Raw genomic sequence first — 20,996 nt, forward strand, 5'->3', positions numbered from 1 at the left:
GTTCTTCTGGTTAGGTTCACTTGATGATCCCTCTTGAAAGTCGTTTTAACTTTTTGTCCGTCTGTGGATGAGCTAATGCTAAGATAGTTGTTTAAGGGGGATGTAGTGACCCTTGGTCGGGTTGGGATTTCCACCCGTTGCCCCCAGTTTTTGCTAATGATTCTACGTGGATTGACAACCACACGGTCACTTGTCAACTCGGCTTATCTATGACTGCTTTCCATACGCTCGCCAGTTCCACACCCTCGATTCTATTCACACTGTGATGCTTAGTAATTTCCACCGCCTCGGCTATCAGCCGATGTATTGTGAATTACAGTTCCCGTCTTAAAACCTCCAGGTTCACCAGATCTATTCTATGTCCCGTGTCTAAGGCATGTACCGCCATCTCTAAGTATCTGACCAGCGTTTGGTATTATTCTGCATTCCATGGTGGTTTGTTTATTCTTCTTCTATGCTCACCAATTCCGTTCTGCAACTTCGCGGCAATTAGTCCTATGTAAACCTTGGCGCAATCGCTGCAGTTAATTTTATACACAAATCCCTAGTCCTTTCAACCAGCAAGGGATCTTCCAATTGCACCAAACTTTGCGTAGCGTTTTTCCCTTCTGGGAAGCTACTCGAAATCTTCGAATAACCTCCGATGTTCCTGTTTTATATGGAATGACTGCTGTGACAATCCATCCCTTAATGGGTCTAGATACTGGAGCCAATATCTCTCTTAGTTGACGCATAATCAAACTCACTGGGTATCCTATTTCACGTGGCCAATAATTGGTACCGTCCAGCACTTCCCATAACTCACATGGACTCATGGACTGTTAACACACTTTTCAATGTTCGCCTGTTTCCTGTGTTGGTCACAACTTGAACTAATATGCCAAGCCTAAGGTTTACTGATGCCCATATATTTTAGGAGCATTTGGCTTCCTTGGATAAGCTTTTAAAATTCAGGACGACGGGGGCAATTGTGGAAAGTGGAAGGATAAGCTCTCATTCAATTCAGTGAGGTTCATAGCTTGAGGAAATCAGAATTTGTTTTGCGTTAGCAGCTGAAGATCCGAAAAGTTGTCAAATGATTGGTTAACTGTTATTGGTAGACTGTGAATGTCAACAAAATTGCTATTTCCCACGGAATCATTCAGCATTTCTCCGCATTACATTCGGTCGACCTTGTTCGTCGACAAACTGCTGTCACTTACTAAGTAAGGCAGTCTTCTGAATAAGGGCTACTAGTGATGGATGGATTTGGTGATCTGATTCGGGAACAATTATTAAGGGAGTGGCTATAACCGAAAAGCTCTACAAAGGTAATCAGATCGAAATCATTACTAGGAGTTGTGTTATCGGTGCTGTTCAAAAATACATCACTCACAATGAAAATTCAGTAAAAAAATACTTCTGACGTGAGGGTCTGTAGTTCCAATGACTCCTTACTTTTACCACATACTCCGTTTAAACCTGTGTAAGATGGTAATATCACAACCTTAGTGGTCCCCGAAAAAGGCATCAAAAGCCTACCAGTGTCAAACGATCATATTCAAATTCGACCTGCTATTCAGTACACAATTGAACAGGCGAAAAAAGTTCGAATTGGGAAGACCTTACCTAGCTCTGAAGCTTGCTAAAAATTCTCATCCTGACTGCATTTCAGCTTATTCTTTAATCCTTTTTTTCCCCTTCGGTAGCTCAGCGTCCATGCCCTAATGATTTCAAACCATGGAAAATTGGTCAGGTTTTGAACAAGGGTTTGGCGAATGTGAAGAGCCCCAATGTCACATCATATTCGTGTCAGCTCTAATCGAAATAGGAAAGCTAAACAATCGTGCGTAATAGAGTTTTAATCATTATGAGCACACGATTGTCTATAAAAAAACACTGTATTATAAACGGTACCTGTCTGGTTCCGCCCAATTCATACTGGAACAAGAGTGTCCTTCGTCTAGGTCGCTATCTCTAGCAGGACAAATTTTTCCGCTACACAAGTGGGAATAATTCATCCATATTGTTTTTTTATCCACCAGTACCTATTTCCAGCTTGAACATGCTTTGCTATTTTTTATCCTGACGAAAACCTCTTTTATCTGGAGGAAACACAAAACTGCATAACCACTGATGCAAAATACCGCCTCGTATGAACTCTTACGGATACTAGTGCGATTGCCCTCTCCGAAGTAAAGAAAACCTCTTACGATGTGGATTTTCTTCTCTATTCTTTTATACACAGCAGTGAGAATACCATGTGTGAAGGCTACTTCATCAAGTAAATGCCACGGACGAAATTCTTGGGAGCTCACTTGCACTAAGATGAATTCAAAATGAGGTTTACTTTACAGGGATCCGCACGGGCCGTATTGTTCGCAGGAAGAGCCAAATAATCGATTATTTCTGTGAGCTTATTATTCAATGTACAAGCTCGTGAACTACTTGGCGACCAAGTTGGACCTTACATCCTTGCAAATAGAGGTGATTAGGTTTCCCCCCACACTATCTGTGCAGGATTTACAAGTCTCCACAAAATAGTTCATTTATGATGACCTTTCCAAAAGGTGCAGGTACAGTGTAACCCCTACAATCACAGGTGGTCGATGAAACCTGTGTGCCTATCAGACATCTATGAAAATACCTCGTCACAGTTTCACAGTGCTCAACTTGGTTTGAAAATACGAATGAGTGTTCTGTTGTCAGTGCGGATCTCCGTACCTCTAGGTTGAGGTGAAATCACATTTACAAATCCATTTATTAAGTCAGCAGATTAAGTGCAAAACAAGACTTGTTACCGCATGAAAAGTGACTGCAGGGAGCTTTCACAAATGAGTTTCGTTGGAGCTAGAAAGTTTGGCAGTGAGTGGCAAGCGCATTGGTTCCAATTATTCGCTGTTCAAGGCCCAACATTTAGTAAAATTTATGATAATATACATGGTTTGTTGTGTGATATCGTCCATGAGAATTACTTGTACACTGGGCAATACAAAGTGATGTGGCTTGCATCTACTCACAGTTTGCGGTAGAACCTGTAGTTGTGGTTGGCTCACATTATACAAGATCCGCAATTATTCTCTCTTTGGAGATTGCCAGGTCAACAAGCCACCAGTGTTTTTCACTCTAAGATCTAGGGCTCATCCTTTTCAGCCTAAGTATGTTCTTTCGTAATCCTATCTACGGAAATTTCAGGGAGTGATTTCCAGTTTGAAGTCTTTGTTCATATTGTAGACCAACCAACGTCCTCAGGTCTCTTTGTGTGAAGTGATCATCACGACAGGTGGCGTTGTATTTCACGAATGCTAGGAGTTTTCCATACAGCAATAGCAACAGGACATGCGATACCCATTGTCCTTCGCTTCTCTACCTCCGTTCATTCAAATCACAAATATGCTGTATACTGACCTTTGTTCAGAGTTCACTCTCATCAGAAGCCAGTCAATTGTAACCACCCACGGAAAAAAGAATCATGGTCAAAAACTCGCTGCCCATCATCGCTGGTCAGCGATGGTCATGGTTTTGTCATTTGTTTTACTGAATCCGCTCCTCAGTCATGGGAGACGCACATGCAACCACAGTTGTCAAAAACAATAGTACATTCGGGTGCAAGGCCTTCAGCAAACGCAGATCAGTCACAGGCGGGTCTGATTGGTGTTTTCGCAGCAGTGTGCATTGAGAATGCTGGGGTTGACGCCCAAAGGAATTGGCCATGTCGATGCTATGTGATAAAGCTCGCGCAAAGAGGATCCGGTGGTGGATCGCTTTTTAGCAGTGAATTCGATCTAACTCGGTCAGTAAAAAAGATAGCTTCCTTTGTGAAAGATGCGACGAATCAGTTTACTCCCCCAATCAACCATATGGTCAATTATTCCATCCGAATTTCCATAGACGACTGAACAGTGCATCCTACTTGTGCAATTCCCCGATAAAAGATCAGAAACATAGTACTTGCAATAGTCATGGAATTATACCATGCCAGGAACGATGCATAAAAAGAATGATTCCTTAGAATATACTTGCGGTTATCTCCAGCCCAATGAAGTTAGTCGTATAGCTCAGAAGTAGTCGTGATAGCTCATGATATATTTATCGCACGTAGTACTCTATGACTATCAAAGTAGAAGGTTACTAATTTGAAGTATATCTGAGTCTATTCTGACGCAATTTAGGGCCTGATGGAATTGAACTGAAGTTCACAACTTTCACAATCGTATTAAACCTGAGTCCACCAGTTTGGCAGATATTACTAGTTATTGTGTAGTAGTGTTTGCAATTCCCTTAGAGACCCGAGAGAACATCCGGGTTATAAGTGAGGGATTCAAAACCAGAGTAAACGCACACATTGGTTCTGATGCACTTGTTTTTGTAACTATCTCAATGATTGCATTGTTTTCCGATGACTGCATGACTATCATATTTTGTTTGGCGGCCTACAAATGTGGATACACTGGTTCGACCATGAGGACAGTGGACCAAGTATGTCATTTTACTAGGCTTCAGTGATCATGAACAAACAAAGATCCCTGCAATTGCCAAACTAGATTCAGTTTCAGCTTACATTAGTGTTAATAGGCACACAGTTTAACTCATTTTTCAGTTAGCAGCACTGTCGAGATATCTCAGTATACTCTCCTGAAAAAAACACTAGTTACAATTTGACCCAAAGATCACTGAGTGGTCTGTGATCGATTCTTACCTTTTGAGGCTCATCAAAGTGCATGTATTCGGCGGATTTCCATCATCCGTTGGTTCTAGCCGACAGCATTACAGGATTTGTGAATTTCACTCTTCACTTCGTCGCACAAACGAATTTAGTTCATGTTAAAAGTCTAGAAGCACTGTACAGTTATTTTTTTCTTATAAAAGAAACGATCAGCAATGTGCATCTCAAGAATTTCTAGGGAGATTCGAACTCGGAACAATGGCTAAAGATTGAACCGTTTGGCCAGGAGCTGCCGACAGGCAATGTAAATGGCCGCCTCACCACGTACACCCCAAGTATAAATAGGAAAGTGGAAATTTCAAGCTGAAGATAAGCTTGACGGAGACCTGGAGATTCCACCTGATTCACGAGACGGGTAGAACCGATGGTGGGATTTCGAAGCGTTTTCAGAAACTTCATGGATATCATATCATGTTATTCTGATAATCACTTCGACGGCATTTACGCGTGAAGAAACGCCAAATATGGGTGTCGAAGAATACTTAGAGAGAACCTGTTTTTGCAGCAAAGATTTATTTCAGTACAGTCAGCACTTTAAATCTAAGTGGTAAAATATTTTCTAACGTTTTCACCTTCTAGCTGACGATTAAACGGACTAAGAGGAGGGTCGAACTTGGGTCACCATGACCTTATCCACTGAGGCCTGGAAGTATGCGGATAATATTAAGGAAAATGGCGAACAAAAACAATTTGAAGGATTCCGTGTGAAGCAAAAAATAACCAGCAGAATATTCTTTATTCCAATAAAATACTGTTATTGCGCATCGCATCCTTCTTATTTAAACAGTCCTTTAGTCCAGGCACCGCGATACTGGTGCGGCTTCACCGGGTATACAATATCGGGAGGGAGGTGGAAAGGAAGACTGTTCAAACGAAACTAGTGTTATTGTATTTTTCCGAATAGCCAAATCTGAATTTCTGTGAAGCTGATGCCAACCTATTGCTGAGTTTGCCTTGAATCGAAAGAGAGGCGAGTAGAAGGCACTTTAATCTAAAATTTTGTACTTTTTACTTTGGTTGGTTTCAACATTTTTTATCGAAACGGAAATACACAACACCTTGTTCTTTTTCAATAATAGAATGACCCCATTTCAGACCATTGTTAATCCTGATGAACCGAGAATGTCGAATTCGAGCAAATCACTTGATATAGACTTAAATTCTCTCGTGAAAAGATGCCTTTTATTACATCATACCAAAGGTCGAAACAGTATGGTGGCATCTCGCCTCCCGGGTATAAATATGTCCAAAACAAACCGTTTATAAAGAATGTCCTATGTAGATTCTTGTGGAGGAATTTGTCTTTTCTAAAAATTGGTATATTAAACAAAATATTTCGAACGATCGTTTTGTTGGGGATTAAAAGTATGGAGAACACTTCATTGGTTAGGCTTAGCTCAAACTCTTTCTACATTCAAAAGCGGTCCTGGAACAGTAGTCCTCCTTTGAACAGCTCCGACCTCTTGGAAAACTGTCCTTTAGGGTTACTTACCTGTTGTGATAGTTTCAACTTAACAGCTGAGAAGTTGCTAATAACCTGTTTCTTGTCAGTTTAATGTCAAAAATTTCTGGTAAGCCGGTAAACAGTAAACTCACAGGGCAAAGACTGCGAGTTAATTGTGTTGGGAAAAGATTTTTAACCGAGCTTTCGTCCTGTACAATTGTTTCATTTATTTTTGAGAGATGTCAGCAATGTCAATCCCACGAATTCCGATTTTGATTCCAACCATCGACTCTCTAGTTAGCAGCCGAATACTCTGCCTTTCGGACACAAGCGGATAATCAGTAGTGTGTCACACTCTCACTTAGACAAGATATAAGACAGCGCTCATCTTTCACACTATTCTCATCATGTGGACACCTGCCGTCTAAAGCATCACGCAATTTGTGAACTATTCTTCTTTCTGGATGTGTTTTGTTTGGTGATAGCATGACGATATTTGGAAATTGCCGTTGAGATTTTCTTCTGTTACTGCTAGCAGTCCACTTGTAACCGAACTGCATGGTATTCAGCTCTGAGGCAAGTTGAGAATTCGAATCTTTACAGATATTCGTGTGATACATACCGCTGATGAGTCCCGATAAGAAGGAATCACCAGTGCACAGCTTCCAGTTTACATTGATTCCTCTTACGCGACGAAGTCACGATTGGTCATTTTATGGGTCTCCTCATGGTATCAACATACAACAGGTTTTATTTTTGTAACGTACTACGCATTAGGTTGCTGCAAACTCGTCGACAGCCCACCACCGGTTTCGCCCTATTTCGGGCTCATCAGGTAGGCGCAGTCCCCGGGTTTCCGTCAACCTTATGTTCTACTTGAAACCAAATTGCACGAAATTAGCGGATATATACCCATTCGCAAACTAATTTGGTTTTTCGAGAGACTCATCTGGAACCCAGCTGAATCTCTCGTTTGTGATGTTCTCGGGTTTTGTTTAGCCCCCTCCAATTCAAGGTGATACGATTGTATGTTTTCACAACTGTTGATTTGCACTGTTTTATTGGCTTTGTGACCAGGCGAATGGAATCGTTCAGCGTGATGACCATCGTCAATCCCCATACGTGGTATAGTACGAAGCACTTGGGCTAAATGACGGTTATTCGTCACTGTTAACTGTTTCAAAGACGAATTTTTAGTCCCCCAATAATCCAATCACCTTACTCGTTTTGACTAAAAGCTGTATAATTATGTATTTGGCTGGAGTAACGGTTGTAAATCCATAGAACACGAAAACCTGACCTTCACCAGTTCGATAGCTGACTAAGCTTAGCTCCGGTGGTTGGGTTAAATAATACAAAAATTTCCTTTCGGCCATACTCGCAAGATACTAAAATGATTGGCCAGTAGGTGGAATAATAGCAACTCTAACTTGGAGACTAACAAGTGTATGTTAGGCGTTTTCCATAAAGCCTAAAATCCGGCTAGTTTTCTTCATTCGATAGACCCCTCGGAGATGCAGCTTGGCAATATATCGAGAAATCGGTAGCTAGGGTGCGTTAAATTGTTGTAGATTAAGTGGCTGTTTGCCGAGTTTAGCAACTTCACCGCGGACGTCTTGTTGTCAATCGTGGAGACATCATAAGTTTGCAGGGCTGGCGTGTCCGATGAGGTGTCCACGACTGGTGGTGAAACACCAACAGGCAGACCGTTTACTTCGGTGAATAGACCAACATCAACTTGGCTTGCAACCTTTGGTAGGAAAAGACCACAGTACAGTGTTTAAGTTATCCAGGAATTAAAATGACTCTGGTTCAAAACGAATTTCCGTAAGCCAACATGTCGCTCGGTCTGTTGAGTCCGAATCTAACGTGAGCAATCATGAGCAATCAGTGACTGAGTGACTCAGTGTAGGGGGGGGGGGTTAAGAGAAAGCAAAGGAAATAAGGATTCGAGATTACGAACTTACTTCTTTCAGGCTTTGCCTGTTTGCTATTTTCGCATTCGTTTCAGATCGCCCAATATGCAGTTCATCAATCCAGCCCCAGCAGGTTCAAGACGCTTTAACTGAATATTTCAATCACGCGTTTGAATTAAGCATCCAAAGTGAAGTGGTTCCACTTTTTGGATGTGAGAGACAGGTATCTTTTGGAGAACCAGTCGTGACCCAGTGGAGAACACACGGTCCACATGTCAGATGTTGTCAACCGTCATTCACAGCTTGAATGAGACGAGTGAACCGAGCAAGACACATGATTTGCCGAAACTTGGTCATTAGTTTCAGTGGATAAAACCACGAGGTATTTATGTGATCACCATTGAACAGTATTTCAGGATCGATTTTTTCAAGACGAACTAAAATACATGGGGTCAGTAAAGTCACATCGTTCGTGAACAAATCAACTGAAGTTAGCCAGCTACTTGCGAATTTTCTTCATAAACACCCGAATGCCTGTCCTACTCGGCCAGCAAATGACTGGCTGATCACAAGTGAAAAGTAGGAGCTGGCAACACAGTCGTCAAGATGGCTGACCGAAGTGAGTGAGCTGAAGTATTGAGCGACTGTTCGATTATGTTATTTATGTCTACCGCATTTTGCTGTCAACTGATAAGGCTTGTCAGTTTCAGAAAAAAAACATAAGACAGTGTAAACATACTAAAAAGATAAGTCAACAGATATGAAGATGATGATGATGTAACGAACAAACGGAAGAGGAAAGACGGAATGATTATCCGACCGTTAGCTTGTTCCAAAGTACGGTTATAGTTCTTGGATGACTAAGTCTTAATTCATTTTTACTGTACAAATAAGTTAGTTTTCAAGTCAAATTTCATAGATTTAGAAAAGTACAGTCAAAATGATCCATCGGTCCTTCTGAATATGACGTGCCAAATATCACTGGTCACCAAACTATGCCGTTCTCTGCTATGTAAATTAGTGCATGATTCAATGATGAGTCGGGCACACCAATCACATCACTCAAGCGTGAAGGCTTTCACCTGTTCAGACGTAGAAATTCAGATCGTTCTAACGTGCGTTGGTGGAGTAGTGGTAACACGCTTGCCTCGCATGCCAGATATCCGGAGTTCATATCCCGGCACGGCCTCTGGATATACACTGCTGATGAGCCCCAATAAGTGCGAAAGTCGAGTCCAGTGCTTCTCATAGGTGTGAACTTACCGAAATAATTACGCCACAACAGGAGGACGACCATTCACACGAGGGGGATGTGAATATGAACGATTCAATAAATATAGGAAATTGGGGGTTAAAGGTTGAACCGTCTCTATGATGAGAAGCCGTGCTGATCTGGAACCTTCTCCAAATACAAGTCGATCACGGCAGGACGGCATCGCCTTGACAGCCACGGGATGAAAGTTGCTGTTCTTCCTCTTATTTCGGAAGAAATCACCGCTTGTCGGATGGACGACGCAATGGTTTAGCAAAGAAGTACCAGATAACTTTTGGACTCTTTACGTGAAAAAGTTTTCCTCAAAATGAGGTTTTGACACTGTACGTTAAGTTTGTTCCGTGAGTTTGGAAAATCCAGTGGCATATTTATCAGCGTCGTACACCTGTATGGGGCGAGAGCAAATATAATTGTGTACCAATATAGGAAGCCCAGCTTCTAACTCATTGATCCGCCATACCCGCGTAACTGCTACTGGAAACGTGATGACGTAGCAAGGAACACGAGCCGACGTGGTAGCCAAGATGACACGTGGGAATCATCCCTTGATCGTCTGCACAAGGTTGCTTCTGAACTAAGACGTAAACTCCACCGGGCTATTTGGCACCACTAATACCTCCAATGCTACTTCCAACGTCTGACGATTGTCACACGCGGGCTAACGGACATCGAGGTATGTTCCTACTGTCTGAACCAGACGAGGAACTTAAAGCTACCAGAACCCTTTTTGCTCACAGAGAGCTCACAGAGCTTGCTTACAGACACCGAATTATTACGAGCATTCGAGCGCTCTGGAAGCACCGAGCAAATCGACGTGATACATGCTGCCAAACCCGGCCTTCACTGATATACATTCGTACGCTCTGAAGATGTTAACATTGTCTGCCGTTCCTGCGTGTTGATCAATGACCGTTGCGTGAGTTCCTTCCACAGTAAAATTAAACTCGGGAAAGTTATTCCTTATCACTACCTGCTTATTAGCGATTTCGGCCAGTGGATTTCAGTTGAAACGTTTCACCGACTACCATCACGTTTCGTACAAGCAACTCAGCTGGACTGGTTGCTGGACAGGCGATACGCACCTGTTATGTTTGAGACCTGTGGGCTTGCATTTAACGCTAGCAGTTAACTTAAGGAAAAATCAGTCGGCGACTTTGGTCCGATCTCACCAACCCCAAATCGATGTAATTTTAGCCGAACACAAACCCGTTCTCTTTATAAGCATTTCTTGGGGGAAATAAATCTACCCAGTCTACTTGTCCATCAGAATCCCGAGGTGGCGGACTTCCAGGATAATATTTAACAAACAGATTAGTCGTTGCACTATTCTAGCCTTTACGGAATTATCGATGAACAACCTGGAGACGCTGACTGGCGGCCTACTGAGGGGTCTCTTCATTTGTGCAGTTAATAGACTCCATAAATCAAACGCTCAAACGAAAGGTCAAAATTATTGTCAACGAAAAATTACAGTCAGGGCACTTGACATGTAACACTGTTGGAAAAAGAATCGACGCAAAACCACCTTTATCTTGTTTAAAGTGTGTGTACTGAAAGTGAATACTGGATGAAGTCACTAACAGTAGTAACGTCCAATTATGGTGATAAAGTCTCATACATAGTTTCACTCAAACACTCAGCCTTGTGGATGAAGTCCCCGGCCCTTAATCACTAGCCTTTTGGCCACAAAATGTTGGGTGACTGAAGACGCTGCCCAAATTTTTGAGTGTGATCCACTGATAGGTTAGATTGAAAGATAGAACTTTTCAGAAGTGCATAAGCATTACTTCTTTTTGGAACAGCCAAGGAATGTTGCCTTTTGTGTATATTTTAAACTGGTTCTGAACCAATACTGTAAATGATGAGGAGTGGTGAATTCATATTGATTAATTACAGTGAAACGACGATTTCAGTTGTGTTCCATCAGCAACGCCAACCGCTGTGTTGTGCATCGTGAGGTAGTCAATTAGGCAGTGAAATGCTTCGAAATGAAATCTGCAACGTGCACGAAACTGGTGAAATACCTGGCAAGGCTAGTCAGTTTTGGTCACGATTGCTGCAGTGCATGTCTAGTGCTAATTGATGACGACCTCTCGCCTCTCTCCGTTGTTCGACTGGTATTTCAGAAGTTGTGGTCGACATTGAATACCTCAGCAATCTAGCACTTCTAATTGATCTACCGCCAGACCAGCGGCTATTCACATGAAAATGGCTGTCGAGGCATGAAATAGCTTATTCATGAAATATGTCACTCCTCTAAAAGAGTCTTGAGGTTTAAATGTAGTGTTTCTGATTAACCGTGTACAAGAATAACACTTTAAAAACTACACACTGTATTCAATTGAAGAAGCTTATGACCTTGAAAAAATATTGAGATGTTAGCATGTAGATGGGGACAGTATACAATGATGGTGGGCGAGTTTTACTGCAGTTTCGGTTGTCCGAACTAAACCCGAAGTGACTATTCCGAGAGTCATTCTGTAAAGCAAGACTAAATGGGACACTTGAATTCTTTTAGCAATCATTCTGCACAGAAAACACGGTCAAACTGTCCCTATATTTGCGGTTAATGCAGCCTATGTAAGCGGCTTTTAAGAAACATCCGTAAAATGCTCTGTGGGCGAAGAATCTTGGTGACTTCATAACAACAAAGAGTAGCCTAACAAGTACACGATCCATGGTGTCCGAGAGACACTAAAATGAGAAGACCGCAAAAGAACAAGCGGAAATATCATGGATTCGTGCTATTACCTCCATTTAAGGATCATGTTCCTCTAAAAGCGACAACGTAGTCTTTCCTATCATATATAGCCTTTGTGAGCATACCGATCATCATCAGACATACAAGAGAAGTCGCGAAGGTGAAAGGACATTTGAAGCCTAGTCCGTAACAGTAAAACTTTAATTTCCGGTTCTTGTTATCACAGTTGCGATAAAAGCCAAACGTACCGACTGAACAGTACCCTCACTGCTGTATTCAATATTGCTACACCATATAAGCATCCACTATTGTGATAAACACTAGAATATATTGCCATTCTCTAAGTCGAGATAATTATTGACATTGTGGGGGAATCCGGAAGTTATAAACAAGATTGCTTCCTGTAAAAGAAGCCAATTTTGGACTGAAAAGCCCAGAGTAAAGTATAGCCATTCCATTCATATTGGAAATCATCAGTCGCTCGTGACCGAACGGCTAAGTGTTCAAAATACTAGCAACCGGTGGGTCAAAACTCCCTACTGGTGCTCCAAGAGATGCGCATTGCCGATAACTTCCAATAAGGATGAAACAGCTGTACAGTGCTTATCGACTGTTCCACATAGATTGACCTCACTTACGAAATGAAACTTCCAAAAGCACAGTTCCTCCTTGCCATCTAAAAAGATGGTCCTTTGACAAAAAGTACAATATTTTACGTGCTAGAAAACCAGTAGAATAGTAAGAGATATAGAACATTGGTAAGTGAAAAGTTCACCGTTTTTAGAATGCAGGTTGATTCCAAGAAGAAAATTGGGGTCAGGCGGGACACAAATCAGCGATAAATCTTATCCTTGGAACCAGTACGGATACACTTTAGGTCACTCTCTTCCCACAACTTAAAACACTTGCTACCACCAGTTTTCCAAGTCACCTGGGATGCATTGATTTTCTAATCCGGAAAAGTTGATAAAATTATGTCCTCAGATCAAAAATTCACCATGTCTCTTACCGCTTTTTCACTGGCCTATGCTTGAATTCGGCAACAGATCAATTTGACGCCGCTACGACTCATCACGACCTAAATAAGATGACCTGCTCTTAGTGCTAATCTCACTGCTCTGATTCAGTACGCTCTACAAGCCTGTGGAAACACAACTCAGGAGTCTCTACTGTCTATTCCTGTTCTTGATGGATGTGACTGAATGCATGAACGAACTTAGTGTTCTTGGGGTGATTCGGCTATCCACACATGCACCATTTGGGTGCATTTCGACTCCACCAAGGGCTTACTGTTGGAGGGAACCCTGGTTCACTTCAAAGTCACACTTCACCTGCTTACATGGACTTATTGTGCGATGGGTTCATTTGGCGCATTTACTGATCTATGATTGGGCGGTTATTCCACGTGATCTTCAGGTCCGAAATTCTCATTCGCTGACTATTCTAACTAGGATACTATTAGGGAACCCAGAGGATTTGCAGTTGCATAGATCATACGTGGAATTTGTAGACTATTTGTTGTTATTTCACAATGAACAACAGCTGACCCAACGATATGGCACCCTGTTTACACGCATTTCTGGTGATCCTATAATTCTCATTTCGCACTTCTCATACTCAGGCCCCTGCAATTTGAAGCCCACAAACTCACAAATACGGCCAAACTCCCGGTGAACATGGGCTGAATAATTAAACGTTTCATACCAGAAATTCGGACAACTGAACCGAGAGAATGAAGCAAATTATCATACGATGAGGACACTACCCTGGCGTCAGTTTCTTGGCAAAAGATCCTAGTTCCGAGTCATTTTAGTTGATTATCCTTGGGATTTACTGTACATTTTCTAATCATCGCTAAGGAGCACAATTCTGAAGAAACTGTTTTCGCCATCGTACTGGTCAAAGCTGGTGAACGGTTCCTCAGGAGCCTCGAAATATTTTTGGGTTATTCGGTATCAGTCTTTCATATCGTTTACCTAAAATGACAGTATTCTAGCTTCTGGGAGCTAGTACAAAAAACTATATGAATGCCTGACACGATAAGTAATTCAAGAGGACTTCCAGAAATGCAGATATCATAGGAATATAAAACACTGGTACATGGATGGAATTTGGTGTAGAACAGGCTAGCACAGTGAGCAGCCATAACGTTGGATATACTATGTTGAACCTAGTTGAGATCCACCAACAGTTTCCCGAGTGTCATATGACTTTACTGATAGGTGATTGAGTGAATCCAACGATCAGGCCCTCACCCACCACAACTATATTGACCCCAAAGGTTTTCTACTTTTACACCCACTGTGCTATACCCGCATGTTTTTAAGCACGACAACCACAATTAGTATATGGCAGCCAGTAAGTAGTATACAACATGCTACTTCTCAAATTTAACCGGACCTAACTTAACTGGCAAATAGCATTCAGATGAAACAACACCATAGGCAACAAATGGTCAAGCACTGGACTAGTGAATGCGAATGAAACGTTCTTCGAGATATGACTAAATGGAGGACTTCGAAAGGCTTTACATTTGACTGACTGTGACCCATACTTGGAGTACCGCTCGATCCATACTACTAGTTACAGTGTTGCGTCAATTTTAAGACTTGGTTTATCACGTGACTTCGGGCTGTTGGAGTAGATCCCGTTTTCGGTGGAGCCTATATGGATCACTAGAGTTCCAGTTATAGGACAGTTGTTTCCAACATCCCCAGGTTGGTGAGCATGAGGTAAATCGTATCTCTAGAGTGGAATTTCACTTTTGTGCCATATACGTAACATGAGTACACTTCGAACGGGATTCCGAAAGCCAGATGAAACGAAACAATTCCTGATCCAGCTATTCCTTCTTACTGAAACTTTGAAAAAAAGGTAACTAAAATGGTACTGATGAGGAAACCACCTATGGCCACAAAACCGTTCTTTTTTCCAAGTGATTAGAAGTTTGTTCTGTCTTATTACATTTATTGAACGTTTAGATTAACCTGAGACATCGCTGGGCTCATAGTATTGCTCAGAACTCAATTTTCTCTACACATTACGCTGTTTTTGGGGTGATCATGGAAACTGTCGTAGAACTTACGAAGCACGCCTCTTCCTTCACAAAATAGGCATCAGCTGAGGTCAATCCAAACGGTAGTGTCTATGCCGAACATGACTTTTGCGGAACAGTGAAATTATGTGATGGACCTCTGTAAGGATGCTTGTTCATCAGGTGTTGTTTGGCTAGGTTATCTGTGCGGACAGTCTTCAAACCGAATAGCAGATGAAATGGTATTTGTTCTATCGACACACTAGGATCCGTAAGCATTCACCCAAATAATTCGCTGCCTGGCTAGCGAGCTGACACGTGCTCGCATACGCCAACCTCAGCCATCTTATACCGCGTAATTTATCCTCGAAGTTTGGGCGTGGATAGCACTGGGATATTTTTTGAATGGACTGAGCAGACTAACAAACAAGCGTTTCACAATCGATGCTAGTGCGTTCACCCACATGTCTGTTCTCCATCTTCCACATTCTTTGCCGTTAATTCGCGTCGACAATCGAGCTTTGCAGGTGGAACATTAACGGGACCATTAACGGATGACAACTCGAACGAGCAGCAATGCATACATCCCACTTGGTTACCCTGACAACGGTTACCTAGGCATCATGTGTAAGTTCGCTTCCGAAGGGCGTTGCGGGATTCCAAAAGTGATTCAAAAACCATGAGAATGATGTTTTCCCTACTTTCTTTTTAGTGCACTTCTCATAAGTTTGGCCACTGATTATTCAAGATAACGCACGAAGCACAACACGAAGTACCACCAACAAAATAGTTGACGTTGTTATCGAGGATGGAGGGGGGGTGTTACGAGCACGCTAAAAATAACAGAACATGACCGTTTGATTTTCCCGGACGAAAATAGCTCAGGTGAACGAAGCAAAAAAAATTGAATGTCATTACTGAAGATTGAACACTCAAACTACAAGAATGTCGTGCAAAGGTTGCGGTTGAGAAAGGCGCATGCAATCACAAGTCTTGTTCTTTTGCATGGTAGGCTCCAATTCTATGTGTAATTGAGTACTAATACGTACCAACCATAAACGAACTGTCCTCTGTGTAAATGAGATATCCCTAGTCATCAGGTTATTCCGGTTCGACTCATGCAGCCGGGATAATGCTTTTTTAAATATTGGTCAGGTGGCTATTGATCTATTCACCGAAATCGGCATCCCATCACCAGTCGGGGTCGCCATCGGTGCGAACTTGGGTGGGATGTCTCCTTTATTGGTGACCAAGCTAATTGCCAAGCTCGGCGAACAGATCAACAGCCACCTGGTCAACTACTACGAATGAGGGCATCCAGGCTACCAATATTCCGATACATTTCCAATGAAGCTTCTTGATTATTGAGCATTCCGTAAAACTCGAAGATGTCCTTCGATAAAACAACTCATTGTGGCACCCCATATTGAGTATACTACTCCAGTTAGTTGTTCGTTCAGATGTAGCACCTTTTCGGTGCCTAAATGCCATGCACGAGGGCTGGGATACTGCCAGGTTGCCCAAGATTATACAGTGGAGGTCGAGGGGCAGGGGTCGGGTTCGAACCACGGACCTTCCGGTCAGTAAATTCGCGCTCTAACCACTTGGGCTATCTCGTCCCCTACTTCAGCTAGTGGCAGAGTATGAAACGTTTGTAGAACAATGTGGTCCGAACCAAAACATTTTGTTCATGCAACACCGTTACATCGCTTTAGAATGGTGTTTTCAAACCAGATAAACGGAATCTGATTGTGTGGCTGATTGCTGACGTTTAGGTGTGACCGCTATCAGAAAGTGTAATCAAAATTGTATTGTCATTAGATCAGGGTACCATGAAATCGTTTCAACACAGAGGACGAAATGGAACTTGTCGACACGTTGCTGCAAGTCTGATCCTTTTGAGCACAATGGGAGTACCTAACAACACAATGTAGATATGCGCGAAGGCTATTTAAAATTTCATAGGATTGTTGTGATTCTAAACCAGGTAACATTTGCCACCCCCCCCCCCCCACATACACACACCACAAAGACCACCCATGAAGAACGCAAGGAGCATTCTTTGCCTGTGCACAAAGGAAATGGGTTTGTTACAAACTGACGCAATGTGCCACACCTGATTTCGTTTACATCAGATAATCATTGTCATTTTTGCTCCCCCCTTCTCAAAAATTATTTGGAATTTACGCAAATTCGTATAAAAAGCGCACCTTCCAGCAATATTGGGTAAACCATCCACGTAGACCACGTGGAACGAATCACACATTCTCAACAGCCTAAGTGAAAGGGTAGACAATTCGCCTGAAAAAGTACAAGTGGTCAACTCCAGCAGCGCAGCATAAAGAAGTCGTTTCCCTGGGTTCCAACTGGATTATTCACTACATTCGGAAATCGGAATTTTTCCATAAAAGTTCTACCCCATCTCTGTTCACCTCTTTCCCGGAAACGTGGTTGAGATTTAAAGTTGTCGCATGACCTCAATCTACTCTAATACATTTACATTTTGCCGAAGGCTATCGTCTACTAAAGATGAGGAGTTGTCAAGTCACGCCCTTTCCTAAGAAATCCTCTCTGCGACCAAGACTAATGATAGCATTGCACGCAACCCCACGTGCTGCATGAAGGCCGGCGCCGTGTCTGGAGGAAAAGTCGACTGGTACAATATTAGCTGACTGCTTTTTGGATAGGTGGATATGGATGGCACAAATATTTCACGGATTGTCTAAATATAACGGACCATCGTAAACGAGGAATTCAGTTAAGTCTCTTATCGGAACCGAATTCGCGTGCAGTTGCTGTATTCCACGGATTGTTTGAGACATAATTAGTATAGCAGGCTGGTGGGTCATAGACGTAGCAGCTGTTTATCGAAGCTGAACTTGCGAACGCAGTTCCCCGTATCGCCTCATCCAGAACTAATGCAATTGCAATCTGAACACTTGGTACTCCACTACACTCCCCACCTTACACCATCCGTTCACGCTCTACATACAGTTCCAAACTCTCCGTCTGTATTACCTAGTCTAACGTATCTAGCTCAGTAGTAGCGCTTCACCTACAGTATCATAGCTCTAACGAAACGTGTGACAATGTTATAGTCAGGTTTTTCGGTGCCTCTATGACACGAGATAATACGAACAATCCCAGTTTTCAAGTGTGAAATAGTACGCGAATTAAGCCGAGCTAGGTCTTCCGATAACCATTTTATGCAGAAACAGTGCACATCACACCAAGTACCCGTTAGTTCGTAAAAACCGGTTCACGACTTATGGCTAGGGACGACTGGATTATTAGCCCGAAAATAGATCTCTGCACTTTGAGTATTCTGGGATCCAGAAAACACGGAAAAATGGAGACTATTCGTACACTGAACTAGGACTACTGGTGAAATCTTCTGATAATTTGCATGGTCTACTTGGAGTGTTTGTCTGGAGGTGGTGGGTTAGGTGAACTTTCGGGCACCCTCAAGGCTCTAAAATAAGTCACCCCGAACGGTTACAACGATCTCTATTCGGCATCCTTCAGCCCTTCTCTTCCTAGATGAGCCTTCTTCCAGAATAACATCCGCAAAAGATTTAGGCATGATTTCGCAATCATCTCACAGTTGGATATCCGGTTTCTATGCTCGAAGAGTAGAGACATACCCTGGCTTTTCCGTCCTATCTGACGGCAGACTTCACTGGCTAGATTTCGTCCTGCGCAAGCTCCCAATGTTAATTATTACTGGTTTGAGCTTCTCTGTTTCCCCACATGGTTCGTTTTATAATGATCTTTTTTTATTCCAAGACTCATGTTTTTCTCATACTGTATCATCTGGTGTCTTTGCGACTTTGTGTAGGAAATTCACCTCGATGTGCATGAGTTTTCACTTCAATCGATTTGCACTTGGCTTCATCCTCTATGCATCCTGGCAGTATGTTGTGTGAAACGCTGTGATTGGCACCCGTTTACCTGCTTTTCTCACTCTTGTCCCAACTCTGGACACTCAGATTTCCAATACCTATCCCTTTTGTCCGCTAAATTTAAGATTGATTTTAGTCTGAAACGCTCAGAGTGACTCACATTTGAGGTTCCATAATGAGGTTGTAGATCACTATTGAAGCCTGTCCAAATTGTGTGCGAAGAGTTTCCCATTTCATGGCATGTAAGTTCCTTTTTCATTGACCACTAACAGATACTGATTCCGCTGGTTGACACAGAAGTTTCACCTCGAAATTCCCCCATAAGATCTTGCACCCCCCCTCCACTCTTTCTATGATCCTAATAGGGGCTTGATCGCAGTAGAGAGATAGTTTCTCTAGGCGATGAATTTGATCCTCGAGATGGCATCGGTAAGTTGGTGGCATTCTTAGGCTAATCTTTAGTATTCCCTCGTTTGTCACCTGCAGGTAAAAAAATTTCCACCGCGCAGCACCTGTACTTCTATTCGGTACATTCGCAGTACGACCACAACCCTCTCAAAATTGAAGTACCAACTAGTGGAGACTTCAGCATGCGCCCACTTGAATAAGCATTCTAGACGCTGTTTTCGATTATGATCGATAGAAACTGGGTTAGTCACTGCAACACAAGAATGGATGCACAATTCAACCGGCATCATGGAGCGACCGCGCGCTCCTTCAGCGAAGGCCTGAGTGTTACTTCTCGACTACAGTAGCAGACACCCTATGTGAATTCCAGGACACATCCCTTGCCGATGAGGCAGTGTTCTACGAGATTCAAGTTGGCCCAGCCAGGTGGATCCGGCACACAAGCCTTATTCGACCGACAGATGCACATATCCTGCCCACGGGATAGAGTGATTTGGGTCTAGAAATGCTTGTGATGTCAGTACCATTCCAGAAAATTCACCAACCGCCCCGTCGGAGGCCCACCTTGAGCATGCAATACGACTGTGACGCTGGACAGACGGGACCCACAAGCCAGTGAGGTCACTGCAAGTAAACCCCGGGCTTCGAAGCTACGTCAACGAGTTTCGAGGGGTGTCAGGTGGAATTTCACAATGATACTGCCTTACCGTTCGCAATTAGGCGCTGTTATGGCCGAGAAGTCTATCACAAGCGGCCAGAATTTCAAGTCGCTTGTCCGTCCGGCATCAAGGCGAGCTCCGATCGGTCGAATGGGCCGAAACCCGGGACCCAACAGACAATCGTGACACAGTATTCGCCGAATGCCGGTTGCCAGTGGCGCATCCGTAAGGCGCCAGAAATTCCAGAATGTTGTCGCAGATACACATTATATACGAGTGTTAGTGACCTGGTTAATGCACGTTGTGCACCTTTGGTGGTTGTTTTGACGGGAACGCTAGCTTGGGAGGTTCAGATCGAGAAGGAAGCTGGGGAAAATATGATTATTACAGACAGGCAATTATGGAACACTAGCAAAGTTGCCTTCGTAATAAAGAGGCGCGGTCCAAACACAATACGCAAATACCGGCAATCATGATATCCTATCATTCATTTTTGTCACCGAGTGCGGATACCGTCCTGGACTTACGAGGCGTTTGTTAACTTATCCGTACGGGTAAAACTAGCGTTCCCATTCAACTAACCGGTCGCATACACCATCCATCTGAGCTACATGGGGTTAAAACCAAATGACGTTCAGCCTGAGTTCTCTGAGTTCGGTACGGAAAAGAGTACTCTTTTCAACGAACGATGATTTCGCATGTGCAGCTTTGGTGCGCGCACATTATTCGATTGAGGTCCATGCCGCACAAGTGAACGCTCCTTTCCTAATTGTCGTTGAGGATTCGCCAACACCAGCTTACACGAGCTATGGTTCTGAGACAACGGTTGTCGAAGACTTGAGGAAATCTCAATTCCGCTGCTCACAGAAGCCACCTCTCAAAGCCACACAACAAAATAACCGATACTATGACCCTTGTGATTCAGAGGTACGCCGCCTTAGGTGTCCCAGATTA

At 42.9% G+C, this 20,996-nt stretch overlaps 2 protein-coding genes across 2 annotated transcripts in view; both read left to right on the top strand.

Annotated features, from left to right (window-relative positions):
• T265_08355 (hypothetical protein) overlaps positions 1-1,801 on the top strand; it is a gene marked incomplete at both ends in the record, with an annotated part of 85,433 nt that extends 83,632 nt beyond the window's left edge. Inside the window, one exon of the mRNA XM_009174131.1 lies at positions 1,689-1,801. Within this exon, the coding sequence (XP_009172395.1) occupies positions 1,689-1,801 (113 nt within the window). The remainder of the gene's footprint in view (positions 1-1,688) is intronic.
• A 605-nt stretch (positions 1,802-2,406) lies between these two features.
• Positions 2,407-19,870, top strand: T265_08356 (hypothetical protein; the record flags this gene model as incomplete). The annotated part of the gene is made up of 3 exons (XM_009174132.1): positions 2,407-2,466; positions 19,341-19,404; positions 19,728-19,870. 3 exons carry the CDS (start codon positions 2,407-2,409, stop codon positions 19,868-19,870), a joined length of 267 nt encoding a protein of 88 aa, XP_009172396.1.
• Positions 19,871-20,996: the final 1,126 nt, after the last annotated feature.

This window comes from Opisthorchis viverrini, assembly GCF_000715545.1.
Source record: "Opisthorchis viverrini unplaced genomic scaffold opera_v5_212, whole genome shotgun sequence".
In the NCBI taxonomy this organism is placed as follows: domain Eukaryota; kingdom Metazoa; phylum Platyhelminthes; class Trematoda; order Opisthorchiida; family Opisthorchiidae; genus Opisthorchis; species Opisthorchis viverrini.